At 41.5% G+C, this 23,063-nt stretch overlaps 1 protein-coding gene and 2 non-coding genes across 3 annotated transcripts; 2 read left to right on the top strand and 1 right to left on the bottom strand.

Annotated features, from left to right (window-relative positions):
* Window positions 1-958: 958 nt before the first annotated feature.
* KPNA2 (karyopherin subunit alpha 2) lies at window positions 959-9,234 on the bottom strand. Its single transcript, XM_028520453.2, has 11 exons — window positions 9,107-9,234; window positions 8,005-8,102; window positions 7,728-7,865; window positions 7,089-7,177; window positions 5,339-5,607; window positions 4,778-4,872; window positions 4,417-4,680; window positions 3,985-4,218; window positions 3,391-3,573; window positions 2,292-2,441; window positions 959-1,317 (listed from the first exon to the last, which is right to left on the bottom strand). Exons 2-11 carry the CDS (start codon window positions 8,077-8,079, stop codon window positions 1,225-1,227), a joined length of 1,590 nt encoding a protein of 529 aa, XP_028376254.1. The 5' UTR covers window positions 8,080-8,102; window positions 9,107-9,234; the 3' UTR covers window positions 959-1,224.
* A 3,165-nt stretch (window positions 9,235-12,399) lies between these two features.
* On the top strand, window positions 12,400-12,526 carry LOC114504419. Its single transcript, XR_003685191.1, has one exon. It is a non-coding gene; the product is annotated as a small nucleolar RNA SNORA33 (small nucleolar RNA).
* A 4,512-nt stretch (window positions 12,527-17,038) lies between these two features.
* Window positions 17,039-17,111, top strand: TRNAR-CCG. The gene has a single exon. It is a non-coding gene; the product is annotated as a tRNA-Arg (tRNA).
* The last annotated feature ends 5,952 nt before the right edge of the window (window positions 17,112-23,063 follow it).

The raw sequence follows: 23,063 nt of genomic DNA, 5'->3' as shown, positions 1-23,063 counted from the left end.
GGGGCACACTTCCTGAAAGCCACTCCATGGATGTGTTTGCGAATGTTGTATTTTCTGGTCATTACCTCCCTGATGGCCAAACAGCCCTTCTTGCCCCTTTCTTTGTGGGAACCATATGTCAGGCCCACACTGCAAAGCATAAATCACTTTCAACTTCAATCTCAACTCAAATCCCCACCTCTAGTACCATGGCATTTTGTCTTCTACAGGGGAATAAAGGCAGGCAAGGCTGTCAAGAGTTCAGCAGTGGAGGACTGGCTCATCATGTTTCTGCTAACCCAAAAAGCAGGAACAAGATAGTACTTTTTCAATCATTTCATTTTTCCTCAGACATAAGGGGTACTGTAGTTAACACTCCCACCCCATTCTTTCCTATTCTGCTAACAGCAGAGCTAGTTTTCCTTCTAGTGGTTTTCAACCGAGTACATGGAAGGAGCACCTGAGGATTAAATGAAAAAGAAAAGATGTAATAGTTGTGTCCAACCTCTTACCAAATAAACCTGACTTACTGGGTAAACTTTGCAGGTGATGATCCCAAGCTATTGCCTTGAAGGCTGAGAGGAATGAATTTCACTTGCAACTCATGGAGATTCATCATTAATTTTTTTTTTATTTCACCCCCCTGGCCACTGGAGACTTGAGGAGATGGGCCAAAGGCTTCTGGGAAGTTTTATTCATTCTTTTGTGAAAACTCAGAACAATTTTTTTCTGGCTGGTACAAATGGATGTGAAACCTGGAAATGCCAACTGCCACCATTACCACGAAGAGAAGCAACCTAGGGCAAAGCCCAAACTCAGGAGCAGGCAGGAAAAGTTGTCACTCCTCTGTCCTTGATAAATGTTAAGTCAAATGATGTCCGTAACCAGAACTACACCTCTAATTAGTCACATCATTGTGGTTCTGTTACCCTTCATTTTAACCTATGAGCTCCAAACACTGGAAAGCAAAACACAGGCATGGTGAAGTAACATAAATGGTGAAACTTAATCTTTATTTACAAGACACTGTAAGATAGGAAATTCCACATAGAAATAAGAAACTCATTGAAAGGAGAGGTTTCATACAGTATGTACAGTTTGGAACTGTTCAAGTATAGTTTCATTGTAAAAAGTGCTACAATAACAAACCACATTTAAAAAGAGTTCTTAGTAGAGAAACAGTAAGACGAACTTATACCAAACATAGCACACAACAAACAACATTTTATGCCTCAGCTGGACAATCTAAAAGTTAAAGGTCCCAGGAGCGCCATCCTGAACTTGGAACGTATAGCCATCAGAGGTAGTTTCTGGCACAACATTTTGATCTTCCTCTTCCTGAAAGTATTAAACGAAAAAATGTAATCTCATAAATATGGCATATTTCTAAGCAGTAGCCTACCCAGAAATCTGTATTTACTCTTAAGGTCTTCATCTGCATATTCCAACCTTTAATCCTGTACCATATTTGAAAAAGCGAAGGAAGGGAGAGAGGGCTGCCAAAACGTGCCAATTCATTAGTACAAGGGAGGGGAAGGTTCTTCTCTGCCTTTCATTTTAATAGGCAAGGGAAAAAATGCTTATTAGGCCCAGAGTATGGCCTACTTCTCCAGTGACTAACTTACTCCATTGACACACTTACTCCCAAAATATTTTAAGATTCCCAAGGCTATTTATTCATTTCAAAGTCAATTGGTGATTTTTTAAAAATCTCAAGTTAAAAAGATTATATTATCATCAAGCCAAACATTTGAGGAGCAAATACATATACATTATGTCCCACTCACACTGATAATTCTGCTGTATTTAAAAAGGGTACAGGGCATCTTTAAAAGCATGAGAGCCCTGGCTGGTGTGGCTCAGTGGATTGAGTGCGGGCCTGTGAACTCAAAAGTCTCCCAGTTAGGGCACATGCCTGGAATGCAGGCCAGGTCCCTGGTAGGGGGCACATGAGAGGTAACCACACATGAGTATTTCTCTTCCTTTCTCACTCCCTTCCCCTCTCTCTAAATATAAATATTTTAAAAAGCATGAGAAAAAAGCCCTGGCTGATGTGGCTCAGTGGATTGAGTGCCAGCTTGTGAGCTGAAAGGTCGGTGGTTCGATTCCCAGTCTGGGCACATGCCTGGGTTGTGGGGCCAAGTCCCCAGTGGAAGGTGTGTGAGAGGCAACCAATCACTGTTTCTCCCCCTCTTTCTCCCTCCCCTCTTCTCTTTCTAAAAATAAATAAATAAAGCCTTATTTTAAAAAGTCTAAACTTAACCTTAAATGTCTACTTTCCAAGTTCTTATTAACATTACCATGTCACTCACCTCTACAGAGAAATACTTCTCAATCAAGTTTAATGAGGCTTTGTATATAGATTCATTTTCATGGTTTTGTAGAGCTTCAATTTTGTCCAAACCTCCACATTCTTCGATCATTATACTAAGTTTCTCAGTTTCACCTAGTTTCTCAGCAGCCTAAAAAAATCCCAATCTATGTTTGAATACTAATATTTATCAGACAGAAATAACACTTCACAGTTCCTTTAACAAACCTTATGAGATAAAAACTATCTCCATTTTACATTTTTTAAAAAACACAAGGGGAGCCCTGACCAGTGTGGCTCAGGTTGGGCGTCGTCCTGCAAAGAGAAGGGTCACCAAGGTCACTGGTTGATTCCCAATCAGGACACAAGCCTGCGCTTCGGGTTTGGTCTCCAGTTGGGGCGCATACAAGAGGCAACCCATCAATCTTTCCCTCATACTGATGTTTATCTCCCTCTCTTCCCCTCTCTCCAAAAATAAAGAAAATCCTAAAAAAAAAAAAAAAAAAATTCAAGGTGATCTGACCTATACTTGCTCTTAGCAACTACTTCCGTAGCTTTTGGTCACAAAGATCTTCGAATAGTTCTCAACCTTTTCTGTTCATCATCACCTGGACATCTATAAAAATGACACTACATTTTTTCACATTAAGTTTTACAATTTTATATATTTTACCTGCATAATAAGTTATTTAATCGAATATTTTAAAAATGACACTATATTCAGGTTCAACTGATCTGTGATGGAAACAGATTTCTGTTTTGTAAGAACACCCCAGATATATAATCTCTTAGTTAAGGTGGAAAACCATTGTCTATAGAGAACCATGGTCTATGGTACACAAAAACAAATTTCCCTGAGTCATCTGTTGATATAAAAAAAATTTATTAAGTGTAAGAATACTGTGATTTGATTTTTTAAAAGTCCTCAACTTTTAGGAGATATAGAAATATTTAGATGAAATCATTTGTTATGAAAAATTTAGGAGACATAGTTAAAGAGAAGTAGGATAGTAAGTCAAACGTTGACAAACTGTTCACACTGGGTGACGGATAAGCCAAGGATCATTATTCTAGACTCAAACTACCTTGTTAAGACTTACCTGGAAGATATTTGAAATGGCATCCAAAATAACCAGAATAATTTTGGTATCTTTCACAGTTAAGAGGTTCATCAATGGTTCTATTATGCCACAGTGAACAAGGTATACAATCTGTTCGACTGTCCCACCACTTGTATAGTTGGTCACAGCCCATACAGCTTCCTTTTGTGTCTTAAAGTCTGCCTAATAAACATAAGAAAACAGGTTTATTTCAGAATGGTTGTAAAAATAAGACTCCAAAAATACTATCAAAAAAAAAAAAAAAAAAGATTATTGGCCGTTATTTAGCAAAGAAATGCAACATCAGTACATTAAGAGTCTTATTCCCTGGCCAAGTAGCTCAGTTGTTTAGAGCATCACCCCAGTACACCAAGGTTGTGGGTTCAGTTCCCAGTCATGGCCCATACAAGAAGCAACCAATGAATGCATAAGTGGAAAACAAATCGATGTTTCCCCCTTTCTCAAATCAATAAAGAAATCTTTTTTTAACAAAAAGTTAAAAAAAAAAAAAAAAAAGAATCTTATCAAACACAGTTCCAAATGCCTATCCATAAGTGCTAACAATTCTTGGATTAAGGCCTAAGGCTTCACTACCTTAGAGAGAACAACAACGAGGAACGGGACTAATCCATGATTCACAACTTGCTGTATCTGGTCCTGACGGCCAGCTGTGATGTTTGACATTGTCCATGTCGCTTCTTTCTGAATATTAGTCTTAGAGTTCATCAACAGACTGGGAAACACAGCAAGTGCTCCCGCATCTATTACAACCTGAGTCTGTTCATCTGTCCCAGTGACAATATTTCCTATGGCTCTCAGCGCAGGAGTCTGAAAAGGGAAAAAAAAAAATAATAATGACACAGTGACACTTGTCTTTTTTCTAACATTGCTCAAAAATTCTATACCCCCCCAAATTTTGATAAGTTATAGGCTCATCACAGCCTCAAATAAGTAGTATGTCAATACTAATATCAAATAGTTATGTTCCTTATACTTTATGTTCTCATCTGAAGGTTAATAGCTTACCACAATTGGCAATTCAGTAGCTCCCAGGAGCTTCACAAGCTGCGGCACAACTCCTGTTTTCACAACCATTTCAATCCGTTCATTTGGACCATCAGTAAGGTAGGAGATGGCCCAGCAGCTATCTGCTAGTACTTCTGGGTCATCATGATGCAAGAGACGAACTAAAGTAGGAAGAATCTGCTCAACAGCATCTAATGGGGGTGCAGGATTCTTGTTGCGACAAAGGTTTGACAATGTCCAGGTAAGATTACGTAAGTAGCCACACTGAGGGAAAAGAAAAATGCAATAAAGGTCCTGTTTTGGGGGGAGGTGGGAAAATTAGAATCAACAAGTGAGTAACTTGACTATGTCAGTAACTTACTGCTAAAGATGACATATCAGGAACTGCAAGAAGAGCCAACAATGGATCGACTGCACCGTATTTGATAACCAAGTCTCGGAAAACTGAACCATCACCTGAAAAAAGGGCAAAGTCAAACCTATCTACTTTTCTAGCACTATCAATATTTAGTGATCCAGTGTGCCAATATTTTAACATAAAGGAAACACTCTCAGAAATTTCCTAACTTACCTACATGCCACTTTCACATCTAATAAGCACCAGAAGAAAGCAAGTTCAAAACTTAACACAAAGGTCACTACTACTTATAACAAAGCAGCCCTGGCTGGTGTGACTCAGTGGACTGAGTGCCAGCCTGTGAACCAAAGTCACTGGTTCAATTCCCAGTTGGGGCACATGCCTGGGTTGTGGGCCAGGTCCCCAGTAGGGGGCACGCAAGAGGCAACCACACACTGATGCTTCTCTCCCTTTCTCCCCTTCTCCTCTCTCTAAAAATAAATAAAATCTTTAAAAATACAATAACACTTTTTCCAACCTCATGATTAGAGACATTCCATCAAAACAATTTAAAATGCCAAGTACCTGCGATGTTTCCCAGAGCCCACACAGCTTGTTCACTGATGTGAGCATGGGGAGATGCCAACAAAGAAATGAATGCTGGGATAGCACCTCCATCTACTACAGCCTTGGTCTGTTCCGATGTCCCGGAAGCAATGTTAGTGAGGGCCCAGGCAGATTCAAACTGAATGGGACTACAATCAGTTCGGCCCAAAAAGGACACAAATTTTGGAATCAAACCAGCCCGGATTATGTTGTCTATCGGTGGCTGTTTTTCCCTAGAAAGCAGTTTCCTATGGGCGAGCAGAAAAAAAAAAAAGTTGAAGGTGATTAACAAATAAGTGTGTGTAAAAACCAATTAAAAATGCAATTCAAGAGTTTAGAACTTCAGATAACCTTTTACGGTAAAGCACTAAACGCTCAAATTATCCTGTAATTTAAAAGGAGCTGGACACACTGGTTGCAATGTACTACTTACTGTATGTGGCGTCTTTAAATACCCATTTTTCCAAAATCAAAATATCACCAGTAATGGCTCTGGCCAGGTGGCTCAGTTAGTTGGAGCACCATTCTATACACCAAAATGGTCCCGGGTTCAATTCCCAGTCAGAGCACATACCTAGGTTGTGAGTTCCATCCCTAGTCAGGGCGAGAACAGGAGGCGACTGATCGATGTTTCTCTTTCTCTCCCACTCCCCTCTCTAAAAATCAACAATCATTTCCTTGGATCAGGGTTACTACAACACACACACACACACACTCTACCACTAATGTAGATTACTCTCTTCTCTGAATCCCTACAGAAATCTACCTTAGATCTTGCCAGGTTTTTTTTTAATGTTTAAAATATTTATTGATTTTACAGAGAGGAAGGGATAGAGGAAGGGGAGAGAGAGAAACATTGATCAGCCTCTTCCCATATACACCCTGACTAGGAATCGAACCCATGACCTAGGTATGTTCCCTGACCAGGAATCAAACCCTCAGCCTTTTGGTGTACAGAACACTCCAACCAACTGAACCATACTGGCCAGGGCTAGATCTTGTCAGTTTTTTAAAACTTCAAGACATCTGAAAGTTACACTCTCGTTAATTTGTTTCTCTGACCAAGTAAGGTTAAGTCTTTTCCACATTTGCCATTTAGATTTTCCATACCATTACGCTCCAGAAATTACTAATCCTTTCTGTGAGGGATGTCACAAATATTTGTGTATGATGAGAGATGATAAGAGTCTAAATATACTTATTTTCTAAATGGATATACCATTCTAAATGTATATGCCAATCCCACTTACTGAACAATTCCTTTCCCTGACACTTACTTGAAATGCCACATTGACAAAAAATTTGCAATTTTTTTTTAAAGTACACCAAAGGTTAATAGTGATGATCATCGGGTATGGGTGGGACTTTAGAGGTATTACAGAAAATCACAGTTTTACCTAAGGGAAGATTCCTACAGCTGGCTTAACCATTACCCATACCATCTATCTCTTTCCCACAAAAAAGGAAAATCTGCCCTGGCTGGTGTGGCTCAGCGGATTGAGCGCAGGCCTGTGAACCAAAGGGTCCCCGGTCCCCTGTTCGGTTCCTAGTCAGGGCACATGCCTGGGTTGCAGGCCAGGTCCCCAGTGGGGGACACGTGAGAAGCAACCACACAATGATGTTTCACAAACTCTCATTCTCCTTCCCTTCCCCTCTGAAAATAATTTTTTTTAAGAAAAATCTAAAAGGCTAATTTCTAGGGTTACTTATGCTACAACAGATGACTTACCTTGCAGCCTGAGTAGCTTGGAGCTGGCTTTCCAAATTGTTGCTATTTATGCCCTTGACAATGTCCTCAACAGACCAATTTATAGTGCCCTACAAAACAGTGGGATTTTGCAAATTATCTTTTGGATTAACTACAAACAATAATATCCCTCTTTGTCATTGGGAAGGCATTTTTTTTTAGGTTTACAATCAGTTACTAAATATTCATTAGCCCTACATTTAATTTTGCCTGTTACTTAAATATTCATCATTTTACATGTGGAACAGTTTTCAGACAAGTACAAAAAACAGAGAATAAAAAAAAAAAAAAAAAAAAAAAGGTAGGAATGGGCCAGAGAGTGGCTGGTTCTGGACACATTTTCATTTGGTACTGGAATGGGCCAGGTCAGGTAACTGAGCTGGCAACTGTAAATGCAGGCGAACATGAAGGGAGATCAAAGCTAAAGAAGACCTTGGGTCAGGTTCAGCAGACTACTAAGAGCAGGTAGGAAACCCAGCAGAACTACTGATTCAGAGCAGGGAAAAAACAATCTTCGCCAATTTCATTGTTAAAACCGTAAAGATAGGAATGCTTTAAAATACTTAACAACCATACTGATTTTCTGGGTTTACCATAATTCATAAGCTAAAATATATTCACCTGGTTGTTGCGGTTTTCCTGCAGTGGAGAAGTAGCATCATCAGGAAAGGAGCTCACATTTCTCCTTTTCAACATCTGTTCATCCTTCTTAGCTTTCCTCAGCTCCACATTAACTTCTATTCGGCGACGCCTCATTTCCTTGGTAAAAGGTAACAGATCATTTCACCTATTACTACTTTAGGTTTTGTTGCAAGGTAAGGGCTTTTTTTTTTTTCAAATTCCCAAAAATATCTTTCCATTTAACCAATACTATATGAAAGCAACAGAAGGTACTCACTGTACTGTCTTTCCCCTTGTTCTTAAACCTGTTAAGACGGGCAGCTGGTGAGTTAGCATTCTCATTGGTGGACATGGTTGTGAGACAAAGGGAGACAGCTATGAGATGAGGGAGAGAAAAAAAATTTCCCGTTTATCATTTTGCTTTGTCTGTAAGAAAAATATTAACAGATATTTCACATTCTTCTTTCGTACTAATTCTTTGAAATCTTGTGTGCATTGTAAGCGTACACCATAGCTCAAAATTCGGACTTGCCACGAGCATGTCCAATATTGGACGGTGCAGATCTAGACTACTATGTACAGTCCATGAATAGTTAACTGAAGACAAAGTAGGAAACTGAGCTTACAGTAAAAACTATATCCTAGGCTCAATAGATTCAGGTCCTCTGGTCTTTAAATAACCAAAATAGGCGCACTCCTCACAATTTTCAATAAAAGAAAAATTTCGTTCACTATTGCATTTATTAAGCCTTCCATAACATTTTTCTGTCAACACTGAAAATGTGCGACGCAGTTCTCTGTATCTTCCGTATCTCGCTAACACTTTCAATACCAGGAATTTCGAGTGAACATTCTTCATGAGGATGATGATTATCAGCTGACATCATTCTGACTCGGCTACTTAAAGAGCAACCTTCAAAGGTTCCTTTCGATTTATCTTTACTCCATTATGTTAACTTACGAAATTGGCACAGCCAACCCAAGGCCTTCGTTGTAAGAGGCAGACCATACAACTTCCACCTGCATCATCTCCAGTCCCGTCCCCTGTCCCCCACCCCCGGAAGATGCAGCGGAGGAAGGGCAGGCGGCGCCAGGCCGCCTCCTGGCACTTTGGCTCTCAAAACTCAGTCTGATTTTCCGAGTCGCTAAGAGTCAAGGCTCTCGCTGAGGTCCGCAGAGCCTAGACGGTCTAAAGCCCGCGGACTGGCATCGTGTAACAGCCCCCTCGACAGCGAAAGACGCCCTGGAGGCCTCCATAAAAAGGGAGGCCAAAGCCAGGCCGAGCGTGTACCCGAGGCCTTCCCTCCCGCCACCCGCAAGCAGAGTGTTGCCTAATGGCCACTCGTACGTGTCTGGCCCGGGTGGGCCTGAGTTGGTACCTGCACTGCCTGCTTACTCCTTTCACAGAAGACGTGCGAGGCGGACAGGCTGCGGTTCAGTTGCTCTGAAAACGCCCGACACAGATCAGCTCGAAGACCGTGTGGCTCGTGCAGCCGGCCGGCGCGATTTAAATTTCCCGGTGGCTCCGCATTCCGATTGGCTGGTTTGAGCCTACGTTGTGCGTCTATTGGTGGATTTGAAAAACACGTTGTTGGGGGGGGGGGGGTCGTAGGGCCTAACCCGAGAGAGGAGAGTATCGCGAGATGAGGGAGCGGCCAGGGAATCCTAGCTGTTCGGAGTTGGAAGACTCCAAATCCCGGCAAGTAGCGCGAAGGGTGGATTTCAGCCTCGTCGCAGCCGGCCTTTGCAAAAGGGTTTGAGCGTTCTTAAAAAATTGCCGGTCTTTTTCCTCGACTGTTGCCTTGACCAAGTACAACGAATGATTCCCAAAATTATTCTCTTTAAAATGTTGACATAGAAACATACTGTATGTATATTTCACAGAAGGAACTTGGAAGAACTTTCCATCCATGGAGAGGAAGGACTAGACAAATATGTGTGGCATTTTCTTTTAAGCATGCGTCGTAAAAGACTGCATAGAAACCACAAATATACGGCAACGAGAGGTTTACTGTGCCTGTTTCTCTTGACACGCTTTTATTTTTAAATTATTTAAAATCTGTATTTACAGAAGAATTGCAAATCTTTACCTATATTTGCCCAATGTTAACATTTTGCTACATTTTCTACTATCTCCCTCTCCTCCCCTCTCTGTATGTATACAGGGATGGGCAAAAGTAGGTTACAGTGGTGACTACGCAAAACAGTTTATTCTTGTGTTACCATTTATTATTGTATCAGTTATTTGTTACAACTTTAATCCTAATTTTGTCCACCCCTATATATAGTCCGTTTTGAAGTTTTGCCAATCTTTCCAGTAATCTTCTATACTGTGTTTTACACATTTCTGAATGTTTGCATTTATCATTTTTTTTCCATGTACAATTACTTTTTCAAGTACCAATTATTGTTGTTAGGGCATCGGGATTATGGATCATCTTCTTTCTTCAATTTTTCTGTATCCTAAAAAGAGTATCTTTAGAAAAATTAAATTGGTTTTCTTTCTTGCTCTACATAAATTCAAACATCGAACGTTGTCCATTCTTGCAGGCGTTTATGCTAGTTTCAGTCACTGTGTGGCAGCCATGGGGTTCTTGGGAGGATGACTCTCCTCTCACCTACCCAGTCAGCATAATCCCATCCCCCAAGCACAAACATGTGGAAAGAATTCACCCCTAAACCAGTCACTGCCAGGCATTCTCTTGCTATTCTGAATGTTTCAGGGAAATGCATGAAACCTAAATTCATCTTGGGAAGGCTGTGCCTTTTCTTTAATGATTGGTGGTAGGAAAGGAGACTCTGTTCTGGCCTAAGGGGATGTGAGTTGTAGAATTCTGAATGGGACAATTGTAGAGAAAACAGGAAAACTCTAATGAACACCCTGCCCTACCCCTGAAGGTTACAAATACATAACTTTTCATGCTCTTAACCACTATTCAGGACCTGCACCTGAAAACAACCTGAAACAGAAAATATAATGTCAATTGTGAAAGTTACCTTTGAAAGATACAAGGTTGCCCTGGGGAACCATGCACCCTCCACTACATGTCCAGAAGTGTTCCAAGTGTTTTACATATATTAAAACATTTAATCTGTGTGTGTGTGTGTGTGTGTGTGTGTATTGTATTTTCATTTTCTTTTTTTTAAGGATTTTATTTATTTATTTTTAGAGAGGGAAAGGAGGGAGAAAGAGAGAAACATCAATGTGCGGTTGCTGGGGGCTGTGGCCTGCAACCCAGGCATGTGCCCTGACTGGGAATTGAACCTGCGACACTTTGGTTCGCAGCCCGTGCTCAATCCACTGAGCTACGCCAGCCAGGGCTTAAAACATTTAATCTTTTAAAAAATTCTATTAGGGTGACATGGGTTCGTAAGTTTCAAGCGTACAGTTCTACAATACATCTGTATGTTGCATTGTATACATATTAATACATTTAATCCTCACAACTCTCAGAGGTAGTAATGTCATGTGTTCCATTTCACAGAAGAGGAGACTAGAATCATCACAAACCCAGGCTGTCTGGTTCCAGGACCCATGCAGGCTCTCAACCATTCAGGACTTGCATCTGAGAACAACCTGAGACAGAAATACAATGTCAAAAGTGAAAGTTACCTTTGAAAGATACAAGGTTGCCCTAAGGAACCATGCACCCTCCACTCTTAGCTATTGTAGTTTGGAGATTCAGGAGAGGGCCTCTGACCTAGGGCCAATCACTACATTCCACCCTAGTCACAGGGATAGATTTGGTGATGAAGATGTAACACAGTGCAATAAAACATCTACAGAGGCTTTTAAAAAAATATTTCATTTGTTTATTTATTTACTTTCAGAGAAAGAGAAGAAGAAAAACATCAATGTGATCTCAAACCTGCAACCCAGGCATGTGCCCTGACCAGGAATTGAACCACCAACCTTTTGCTTTGCAGGATGACACTCAGTCAACTGACCCATACCAGTCAGGGTCTACAAAGCTCTCTTTTTTAAAAAAATTGTTTTTAGCCCTGGCTCATGTGATCAGTGGATTGAGTGCCAGCTTGGAAAACAAAAGGTTGTTGGTTTGATTCTGAGTCAGGGCACAGGCAGCCTGGGTTGTGGAGTAGCTCCCTGGTTGGAGGTGTGTGAGCAACAGCAACTGAACAGTGTATCTCTCACACATCCATGTTTCTCTCCTTCTCTTTCTCCTTCCCTTCCCCTCTCTCTAAAAATAAATAATCTTAAAAAAATATTTTAGAGAGAGAAGGAAGACAGAAACACTGATTTGATTTGTTGTTCCACTTATTCATGCATGCATTAATTGGTTGATTCTTGTATGTGGCCTGACTGGGGGTGGAACCCACAATATAAGGAGTATTGGGATGGTACTCTAACAAACTCAACAATCCAGCCAGGGTTTATTGAGGCCTTTGAGAGTGAGATACCCTGTCTCTTCCATAAACCGTGTGATAATGTAAGCATGAGAATGGAGCTGCTCTGTGGAGAAGCAAACCAGGTGTGACAGGTATGAATAACCTTAGTATGTCAGCCATTCTTTCAAATTAAAACTGTGTTCCAGTGAAAAAGCAGCTAGTTTAGCCTGCAACTCCAACAACACACAAATGTTTTCCTCCAGAGACCACCACTGTATTTTGGTATGCAGAAATGATTTATGCATATTTTCCATGTCACACAAAATATTAAGAAGATGTCTGCTTACCTGAATGTGTTTCTGCAGAAATTTAGAGAAAGCTAGCAATAGTAAAACCATGTTACAAGACTTAAAGACACTGAGGTCATTAGGGCCCTGAAAATGGATGTAAGGAAAAAAAAAAGTGGCCCTGGCTGGCATAGTTCAGTGGATTGAGCACGGGCTGTGAACCAAAGCATCACAGGTTCGATTCCCAGTCAGGTCACATGCCTGGGTTGCAGGCCATGGCCCCCAGCAACTGCACATTGATGTTTCTCTCTCTCTCTTTCTCCCTCCCTTCCTTCTCTAAAAATAAATAAATAAAATCTTTAAAAAAAAAGTGTACTCTAGGGTCGAGACTGAATACAATTAATAATTCTTATAGCATTGTCATCATTCATTAATTATTATTCACTAACAGTGTCTTAGCTTTAATGGAAAGCATCTCCTCGATGGCTTATGATCCACAGGTAGTAAAACAATGACATACAGACAAGATTTTAAAAACACATACCAAGCCCTGGCTGGTGTGGATCAGTGGATTGAGTGCTGGCCTGCAAACCAAAGGGTCGCCGGTTTGATTCCCAGTTAGGGCACAGGCCTGGTTTGCAGAATGGGTCCCTCAGTGGGGGGCCCACAAGGGGCAAACACACATTGGTATTTCCCTTTCTTTCTCCCTCCCTCCCCCTCTCTAAAAAGTAAATAAATAAAATCTGAAAAGAAAAAAACCCAACTCAGCAAAATGTTAACAGTCCTTATCTCTAAGTGGTAGGATTATAATCAATTTCAATTTTTTTCATTTGGCTTATCCCTATTTTATACGGTTTTACAATGAACAGGTAATATGTGTCCAAAAAGAAAATGAAATTGTGTATTTTTTAAAACCACAAATGCAGCATCTTTACAAGCAAGAAGCACAGAGATATTTACTGTGCAAGAAACCAGAAAGACTCTAAATCTTCATCCAAAACCTAGCTTTAAGGTTTTAAAAATATCCATATTATTCTGTATTTAGAGCTCTTGTTATATCCATTTTCCCTTTATTTTTTAAGTTTAAATCAGTTTTGGACAGCAAACTCACAATTATTAACAACCACACCTAAAGCAAAACCAAAAGAAACTAAGCAAACAACTAGAACAGGAACAGAACCACAGAAATGGAGATCACATGGAGGGTTATCAACAGGGGAGTGGGAGGAGGAGAGAGGGGGAAAAGGTACAGAGAATAAGTAGCATAGATTGTAGGTTGAAAATAGATAGGGGAGGGCAAGAATAGTATGGGAAATGTAGAAGCTAAAGAACTTATAAGTATGACACATGGACATGACTAAAGGGGGGGATATGGGTGGGAGAGGGTGTACAGGGTGGAGGGGAGTGAAGGGGGAAATGGGACAAATGTAATAGCATAATCAATATAACATATTAAAAATAACTGGATGAAAAAAAGTTTAAATCAGTTCTTAAAGTTACACTTGATATACAATATTAGATTAGATTAGTTCCCAGAGCATACCCCAGTGATTACACATTACATTACTAAGTGATCATCCCAATAGATCGCATATTCATCTGACACCATACATAATTATTAGAATATTATTGACTATATTTCCTATTCTGTACTTTACATCCCAACAGAACTATTCTGTAACAATCAATTTGTCCTTCATCCCTTCTTCACCTTTCTCACGCATCCCCCGAACCCCCCTCCCATCTGGCAACCATCACAACGTTCTCGGTATTTATGTGTCTGTTTCTGTTCTGCTTGTTCATTTGTTTTTTAGATTCAATTATTGATATGTACTTATTGCCATTTTATTGTTCACATTTTTAATCTCTTTTCCCCCTTCTTCTTCTTCAAGATACTTGAACACTTCGTGTAATAATGGTTTTGTGGTGATGAATTCCTTTAGCTTTTTCTTGTCTGGGAAGTTCTTTATTTCTCCTTCCATTATGAATGATAGCTTTGCTGGGTAGAGTAATCTTAGTTACAGGTCCTTGCTTTTCATCACTTTGAATAATTTTTGCCACTCCCTTCTGGTCTGCAAAGTTTATGTTGAGAAATCAGCTGACAGTCTCATGGAAACTCCCTTGTAGGTAACTAATTGTTTTTCTCTTGTTGCTAAAAGCAAGAGATTCTGTCTTTAACAGTTTGCATTTTAATTTTCTTGGTGTGGGCCTCTTTAGGTTTTAATTTTTTTCTCTCTCTTCCCTTTCCGGCACCCTTATGATGTGAATGTTGGAGAGCTGGAGGTTGTCCCAAAGGCTCCTTACACTACCCTCATTTTCTTCTTTTTACTGTTCTGATTGGGTGTCTTTTGCTTCCTTATATTCCAAATCACTGATTTGATTCTCAGCTTTATCTATTCTGTTGACTCCCTGTAAATTATTCTTTATTTTAGTTAATATAACCTTCATTTCTGGCTAGTTATTTTTTATGGTCTTTGTGTTCTTTTTTATGCTATTGAAGTTCTCAACTCATTGAGCATCCTTATAATCAGTGTTTTGAACTCTGCATCCAGTGGATTGCTTGCTTCCATTTTGTTTAGTTCTTTTTCTAGAGTTTTGTTCTGTTCTTTCATTTGGGACATGTTTCCTTGTCTCATTTTGGCAGCTTCCCTGTGTTTGATTCTATGAATTAGGTAGAGCTGCTACATCTACCAGGCTTGGTAGAGTGGCCTTATATAGTAGGTGTTCTGTAGGGTCCAGTGGCACAGCCCCCCTGATCACACAAGCTGGGCACCCCAGGTGTGTCACCCCATGTGGGCTGTGTACACCCTTCTGTTGCAATTGAGCCTTGATTGCTGTTGACACGTCAATGGGAAGGATTTATTCCTAGGCTGATCTGTAAGGACTGGCTGTGACCATCGACCACCATGGTGTTCCTGCTGTGCAGACAGGCCCACCCTATGAGGCAAGACTTAGTTCATCAGAGATGAGGTGTCCCCTGAGGCCACCCTTTACGTGTGTTATTTGTGCAGGTGCTTCAAGGTTGTCTGAAGCTGTCCACCAGGGTGCTGGTTCTGGGGCCTCCCAGGGGGTACAGGCCAATGTCAACTGCTGCCTGTGTTCTGCACAGGGTCACCTGGCATGAGCTACAAAGCAATCCACAGATGGCTGCTACTTATGCTGGGCTTGGAGGTGCCCAGGAGAGCCCAAGCTGCAAACCACGGCAGGCTGCTTCTAGTGCAGGGCCTTGAACCACTTAGCGAGAAGTACGGGGCACATTGAGGCCAAATGCTGCTTGTTTGAGACATTTTAGGAAAGTCTGAAGCATGAGCCAAGACAGGCATTACCATGGAAAAGCCACTAGAACCAGCTTGGGTTGAGCCCAAAATGTGGGTGAGGCTGGTTCTCAGGGAATCACCTGGATGGTATCCAGGTTGATGGAGACTCATATATGGAACCCACCTGTTGGCTCTGTTGGGGTGGAGGGACGGCCTCAGAAAAGGAACAATGGCCTCTGCCAGCAATTTCGTCTGGCAGAAAGTTGCCCTTCCAGCTCTGTCCCTAATGCCAGACCATTCATTCCTCCCTATACATCCCTGGTGCCTTTCCAGCTGCTGCCCCAGTGCTGGAGCTCAGAGGGATGGAGTCTGAATTAGTCTGGCAGCAAGCCTTTGAGATCTGCCTGGAGCTCCAGAAGCCAAAATCCCCACTAGTTTTTATAGCCAGAAGTTATGGGGATTTCTCTTTCTGGCACTGGAACCCTGGGATCGGGGGCGGGTGCCTGGGATGGAGGGGCTGGGACACTTCTCTCCTTGGGGAGACCTCAGCAGCCAAGACGTCCCTCCCAATTTTTATCTGCTACACACAGGTATGGAGCTTACCTGTTCCACAGCTCCACCCCTCCTACCAGGCTCCATGTGGCTTGTTCTTTAAATCCTTAGCTGAAGGATTTTCATTTTGCTAGATTTCAGGCTGTTCTATAATTTAGTTGAAATCTTAATGTGGTTATAGGAGGATGCAAGTACCACATTTACCCACCTCGCCATCTCGACCAGAAGCCTCTATATTTTTCCCTTTAATCCGGAAGAGGAGAGGAGGAGGAAAATCGATGTAGATGAGTGAGGTAGAGGGGCGAAATTACAGAAGAGCCTATTTACACATAATAGGTCATCAAATTAATGTGCCTTGAGTAAATGCAAGAAAAAAAAAACAGAAGGAAGGTACTGTAAATGATGGGAAGGTTGAAGTGGGGTGCAGGACGACCTAACGCTCTCTGAATGATTATTAACGTCAGCGGCAGAGGAAGGTCTAGGAGCTTTATAAAATGCAAACGCCCCGCCCGCCCAGGTAAACAAAATTAGAACGGGGAATCACAGTCAATGGAATTTTGCTTAAAGTTCCCCAGCCGCGCGTAACACGCAGCCAGGGCAGAAAACCTTCCAAAACATCCAGCAGACAGATAACAGACTGCCCACAAGCTGAGTATGCAGTCCAGCGGACCAGGTCAAGGAGAGCCTGCGCAGACGCACCAGTGCCGGACTGAAGTCCAGGCCAAGGGTGCAGAAGGGCGCAGGCGCACGTTGGCGCCGTTGGGGGCGGCTCTCCAAAATACACGCGGTCGCGAGCCCGCGGAGCGTAGGGGCGGGCACGATGATGCCATCGCGTAAGAGGACGTTGTGAGAAACCTGTTTCTGTGGTGACCCAGTGGCCTAATGGATAAGGCATCAGCCTCCGGAGCTGGGGATTGTGGGTTCGAGTCCCATCTGGGTCGCACGAAATTCCATTTTGGTTCACACCAACTGATTTCAAGGACGATTGTCTGCAAAAATCGTCCTTGCAAATGAAGTGCACCTCCGCGTTTTGAAAACATGACAAATGAGACTTTGCAAGTGAAAGCTAAGGACTGACCCAAAACAGGAGCATTTATCTTGCCTAGCTTTTACTTTTAAAAGAAAAAATCGGACTGGAGACAAATGGCTTCATCTCTTTTTCTGTGTATGGGCCACACAAGCAAAACTTTCTCCCCGTCCTTATCTCAAAGGGTGTGTGAGCACATCCAACTGTGCTGGCTCCAAACATTTATTTCCAGTACTAAAGAGAGTTTATAGAAAAGCAATTGTGCTGTTACAGCACAAAAACATAATAAATATAATTTATGGTCTGTCTCTAAACTATTATGAACGATAAATTGTCGTTAAAATGTACGAGTTTGGGGGACTGTCTGTGTGTCTGTGAATTTTATTTGCAAATTAGTGTGTTAAAAGAAAATCAGAGTTGAAGCTTTTCAGATTGGTTCAGTTGACTAGCTTGAAAAGTTTAAACCCTTCTTGCAAAACTTGTACACGAAAAATATCCCTGAGTTAACTCCTACTCTTGAAAAACTACTAAACAGTAAATGCAACATGGTATCCTGGATTTGAGCCTGATACAGAAAAAGGACATTAGTAGAAAAACTAGTGGAATCAGAAAACAGTCTGGAGTTTAGTTACCAGTAAGTACTGTACCCGTGTTGATGTGTTTGTTGTGACAAAAGTACATGATAATGGAAGATGTTAACATCAAGGGCAACTGGGTGAAGGGTAATATGGGAACCCTCAGTTTGATCTTTGCAACTTTTTTGTGAATCTGAAATTATTGCAACATCAAACACTTATTTAAAAAAAAAATAACAACAAGCAACCAATGGAGAAATTTAACTAATATCCTCAACCCCCTTTTTAAGATTAGGAATGTACTGCTGAAAATTTTTAAACCAGAACTCATTTAAGAATGCCAGAAAATACACTAGAATTAATATTAAAATACAATTCGATCATATAAACATTCAGAATTATCATATTTTACAATTTACTACTTTGCCGTATTAAACAAACAGTAAAGTTGCCGTTTTTCTCTACTCTTGGAAATCCCACAACAGCAACAAGAAGGATGAGCAGCAGAACCACAAACGACACCATCAATGACACTAGGAAACACCTGAAACTCCTCAAATAAAAGGAAGTAGAGGATGTTCTGGCCACAGATCTTAGGAAAGGCCAGCAGAGGGCGCTTCTCCAAGAGGAAAGTCGCCCTCTGAGAGGCAAAACAACAATCCCTTGTTTGCAGCAAGACTTCCAGTGTGGACAGCGCCTCCTTCTCACAGGGAAAGGCCCGTGTTCTGGGTGTGGATTTGCTCTCCTTGTTTGTAGGGCTTCTGCTAGCATCGCTACTCTGGGATTTAGACATTGCCAGACTGCAGGTGTCCAGGAACCAAGGAGAGGAGGTGGGAGTGGTCCCTCCCACTATGACCCTAATGATTCACTGAAATAATTTTTTGCTTTCCGTTCCAGAGATCAGGGACTCAATGTGTCCAGAGGTCTTAGAACCCAAGGAGAAGTGTCTAAACTAGTAAACACTACCATGGTTCCATTCATTTGAAGCCAAGGCGGCCAGTTGGCCAAGGGACTCCTAATACCTCTGAATCAATATACAGAGAAGGGGTTACTGTTATGAGCTGAATGCTTATATTACCCCAAAATTTATATGTTGAAGCCCTAACCCAATGTTACGGTGTTAGGAGGTGAGCCTTTGGGAATAATTAGGTTTAGATGGGGTCATGAGGGCAAAGCCCCCATGGTGGGATTAGAGTTCTCCTATTTCTTATATTAAAGGGGAGAGTCTAGAGGCGTTCTCTCTCTCTCTCTCTCCCCTCCTCCCTCTCTCTCTCTCTCTCCCCCCCTCCCTCCCCCCTCTCTCTTTCTCTCTACCTCTACCTCTCTCTCTCCCCTATCTGAGGACATGTGAAGATAGAGGAAGAAGGCAGCCACCTGCGAGCCAGGAAGAGTTCTTACCAGAACCTAACGATACTGGCACCCTAATCTCAGACTTCCAGCCCAGGAAATAAATGTCTGTTGTTCAAGCCACCCAGCCTGTGGTACTTTGTTATAGCAGCCCCAGCCAAGAGGGTGCCATAGATGTGATTGCCAAGGGAAAAATGGCTCTGCTACTCAATGGAGAAAGAGGGCAAGGTCTAGATACCTAGAGATTCACTAGGGGCACATCTTAGTGTGTCCTCATCCCAAAAGCCTGGTTAATGGGAATTCAGTAGAGCATCCAGTAAAGACAAAACCACCATGAACTCAGATTCTACAGGAATAAAGTTTCAGATCTCCCTACCAGGCATAGAGCGCTTGATTACAGCTGTGTCACTTTGGGCAAGTTACTTAACCTTTCTGTGCTTCAGTTACTCATCTGAAAAATTGGGCTTAAACAAGTGTCAATATATGTTCATGTTTTGATGTAAAGATTTAATACTTGGAACAGTGCTCATTAGGTACCAGCTGTTATTATAATCATTATTTCCATTGACAATATATGTTCTTTTACATTTCATTGTAACATTACATGAGGAACTACACAAATTAAGAAAGGAAAAATTTACCAATTTCCTTATGAATTGTTCAAAAAATAATTTATTGATGTACAAGTACATAGTTATATTGAATGTTTAAAATTTTGAATTAGAATTTTCTTAAAAATGCTAAAAATTAATTTATAAGGTTTAAAAATTTTTTATTTTTCTTTTAGTATTTTATTTATTACGCTATTACAGTTGTCCCCATTTTTCCCACTTTGCCCTCTTCCGCCCAGCACACCTCATGTGTCATGCTTATAAGTTCTTTGGCTACTCCACTTCCTGTACTATATTTTACATCTCCATGTCTGTTCTGTAACGACTTGTTTGTTCTTTTTAATCCCCTCACCTCTTCACCCATTCCTCTACTCCCTCCTCCCAACTGGCAACTATCAAAACACTCTCCATATCCATGATTCTGTCTCTGTTCTTTTTGTTTGCTTAGTTTGTTTTTTTTAGATTCAATTGTTGTTAGATATGTATTTATTGGTATTTTATTGTTTATAGTTTCGATCTTTTTCTCCAATAAGTCCCTTCAACATTTCATATGATAATGGTTTGGTGATGATGAACTCCTTTAGGTTTTTTTGTTTGTTTGTTTGTTTTGGTCCGGGAAGTTCTTTATCTGCCCTTTGCTTCTAAATGATAGCTTTGCTGGGTAGAGCAATCTTGGCTATAGGTCCCTGCTTTTCATGACTTTGAATATTTCTTGCCAATCCCTTCTATCCTGCAAAGTTTCTTTTGAGAAATCAGCTGTCAGACTTATGGGAATTCCCCTGTAGGTAACTAATTACTTTTCTCTTGCTGCTTTTAAGATTCTCTCTTTATCTTGAACCTTTAGCATTTTAATTATGATGTGTCTCGGAGTGGGCCTTTTTGCATCCATCTTGTTTGGGACTCTCTGTGCTTCCTGGACTTGCATGTCTATTTCCTTCACCAAATTAGCAAAGTTTTCTCTTTCATTATTTTTTCAAACAGACTTCTAATTTTTTACTCTTTTTTCCTTCTGGCATCCCTATGCTGTGAATGTTGGAGCTCTTGAAGTTGTGCCAAAGGCCATTTGTACTATCCTCAATTTTTTGGATTCTTTTTTTTTCTTGTCCTTCTGATTACTGGTGTTTTGCTTCTTTATGTTCCAAATCATTGATTTGATTCTTGGCTTCATCCACTCTACTGTTGTGCCCCTGTAAATTGTTCTTATTTCAATTAGTGTAAACTTTGTTTCTGACTGGATATTTTTATGCTGCTGGGTTCCTCACTAAGCTCCTTGAACATCCTTATAACCAGTGTTTTGAACTCTGCATCTGAGAGATTGATTATCTCCATTTTGTTTAGCTCTTTTTCTGGAGTTTTGCTCTGTTCTTTTATCTGGGCCATGTTTCTTTGTCTTCTCATTTTGGCAGCCTCCCGTTGTTTGTTTCTATGTATTAAGTAGAGCTGCTTTGACTCCATGTCTTGGTAGTGTGGCCTAATGTAGTAGGTGTCTTGTAGGGTCCAGCGGCACAGTCTCCCCTACCACCCAAGCTGGGTACTTGAGGTGTGCCCTTTGTGTGGGCTGAGTACACCCTCCTCTTGTAGTTGAGCCTTGGTTGCTGTTGGCAGATCAACGAGAAGGATTTACCCAAGCCAGTCAGCTGCAAGGATTGGCTGTGGCCACTAATAATTTGGGTGGGGTAGGGTCTCTGGGGATCTCCAAGGCAGGTCAAACAGTGTTAGCCAGGGTGTTGGTGTCTCAGATATGGCACCAGATTGTTGGTTCTGTGGCCCTGTGGGGGGAGAGTTTAGAAAAGGGACAATGGCCCCTGCTCACCTTGATGCCAGACACTTCACTTTCTCCTTGTTATGCCACTGGTGCATTTTAAGCTGCTATACATGCTGGAGCTCAGAGGGAGTGAATCTGAGTAGGTGATTGCATGTGTGGGTTCTTTAAGAGGACCTGCTTGGGGCTCTAGCCATTTCTTCCATTGACTCAATCCCCACTGGTTTTTGCAGCCAGAAGTTATGGGTACCTATCTTCCTGGTGCTGGAACCCTGGACAGGGGGCCTGGCGTGGGGCTTAGACTCCTTGCTCCCGAGATATCCCTCCAGAATTTTTATCGACCACACGTGGATATGGGACCAGTCTGTTCCATGTCTCCGCCCCTCCTACCAGTCTGGATGGATGAAGTTTATTCAATTCCATAGTTGTCAGACTCCCATTTGACTCGATTTCTCAGTGTTCTGAGTGATGGCTGTTCTATATTTTAGTTGTACTTTTGATGTGGTTGTGCGAGGAGGCAAGCCATGTTTACCTATGCCACCATTTTATAGGAAATCAATCTAAAGTTTTTATATTGATTGATTTTAGAATGTGTAGGGGGAGAGAAACATCAATTTGTTGTTCCACTTGTTGACACATTCAGTGGTTGATTCTTGTATGGGCCCTGAGCAGGGATCGAACCCACAACTTTGGTGTAGTGGGACAATGATCTAACCAACGGAGCTGCCCAGCCAGGGCAATTTATAGCACAATTTATAATTTTACTATCGTAGTTGGCTTAATCATAATAAGAAAAAACATCCAAGAGAATGGTAGAAACACTAAGCTCAGCATAATGATTACCTCTAGGAAGAACAGGAAAATGTATTACAGAGGGGCCTATGGGGACTTCAACTCTGTATTACCCATTGCTGTAAGAAAGAAATTACACCAACAGTTAGCAGCTTAAAACAATTATTAAACGTTTGTAATAATCGCCCTTCCTGTGGCCCAGGAACTGGGGAGAGGCTCAGCTGGGTGGATCTGCTCAGGTCTCTTAGGAGGGGTCAGTCAAGCTGTGGGCCAGCACTGCGGGCGTATCTGAAAGCTCACCGGGACAGGATCTGCTTTCAAGCTCACTTGCTGGTTGCTGGCAGGTCTCAGTATCTTAGTGCTTTAGGCTGAAAACTTCAGCTCTTGCGATGTGGGCCTCTCATAGACTACTTGGGTGTCTGCCAAACAAGGCAGCTGGCTTTCCCCAGAGCAAATGATTTAAAAGAAAGAGAGAATGCATGACCAAGATGAGAGTTTAGTCTATTTGTAAGCTAATTTTGAAAATGTGCTTCATCACTTCTCCCTTATGACATTGGCCAGTCAGACCAGCCCTGCTACAGTGCGTGAGGGGATTCCCAGGGCGTGAGCACGAGGAAGTGAGGGCCTGGGGGCCGGCCGTCTGGAGACTGTTTGCCACCAACTGGGTTTGTAATTTTTAACACTGAAAAATATGAAGCAAATATGGCAAGCAATTTTAAAATTCGATACAACTCGGTCGTACTTAAACAAGTATTCATTATATTATTCTCAATTTTCTG

Source organism: Phyllostomus discolor, chromosome 8, assembly GCF_004126475.2.
Source record: "Phyllostomus discolor isolate MPI-MPIP mPhyDis1 chromosome 8, mPhyDis1.pri.v3, whole genome shotgun sequence".
Lineage (NCBI taxonomy): Eukaryota > Metazoa > Chordata > Mammalia > Chiroptera > Phyllostomidae > Phyllostomus > Phyllostomus discolor.
Note: the sequence above shows the minus strand (reverse complement) of the source record. Positions and strands in the feature narration are given on the sequence as shown.

Excerpts from the sequence above, each read along its gene's own strand:
- KPNA2 (XM_028520453.2), bottom strand. The coding sequence starts at position 8,079 with ATGTCCACCAATGAGAATGCTAACTCACCAGCTGCCCGTCTTAACAGG. Across the intron at positions 4,873-5,338 it reads GGCTCTGGGAAACATCGCAG|GTGATGGTTCAGTTTTCCGA; the intron begins GTACTTGGCATT and ends CCCTTTTTTCAG. Across the intron at positions 3,574-3,984 it reads TCGTTGTTGTTCTCTCTAAG|GCAGACTTTAAGACACAAAA; the intron begins GTAGTGAAGCCT and ends TATGTTTATTAG.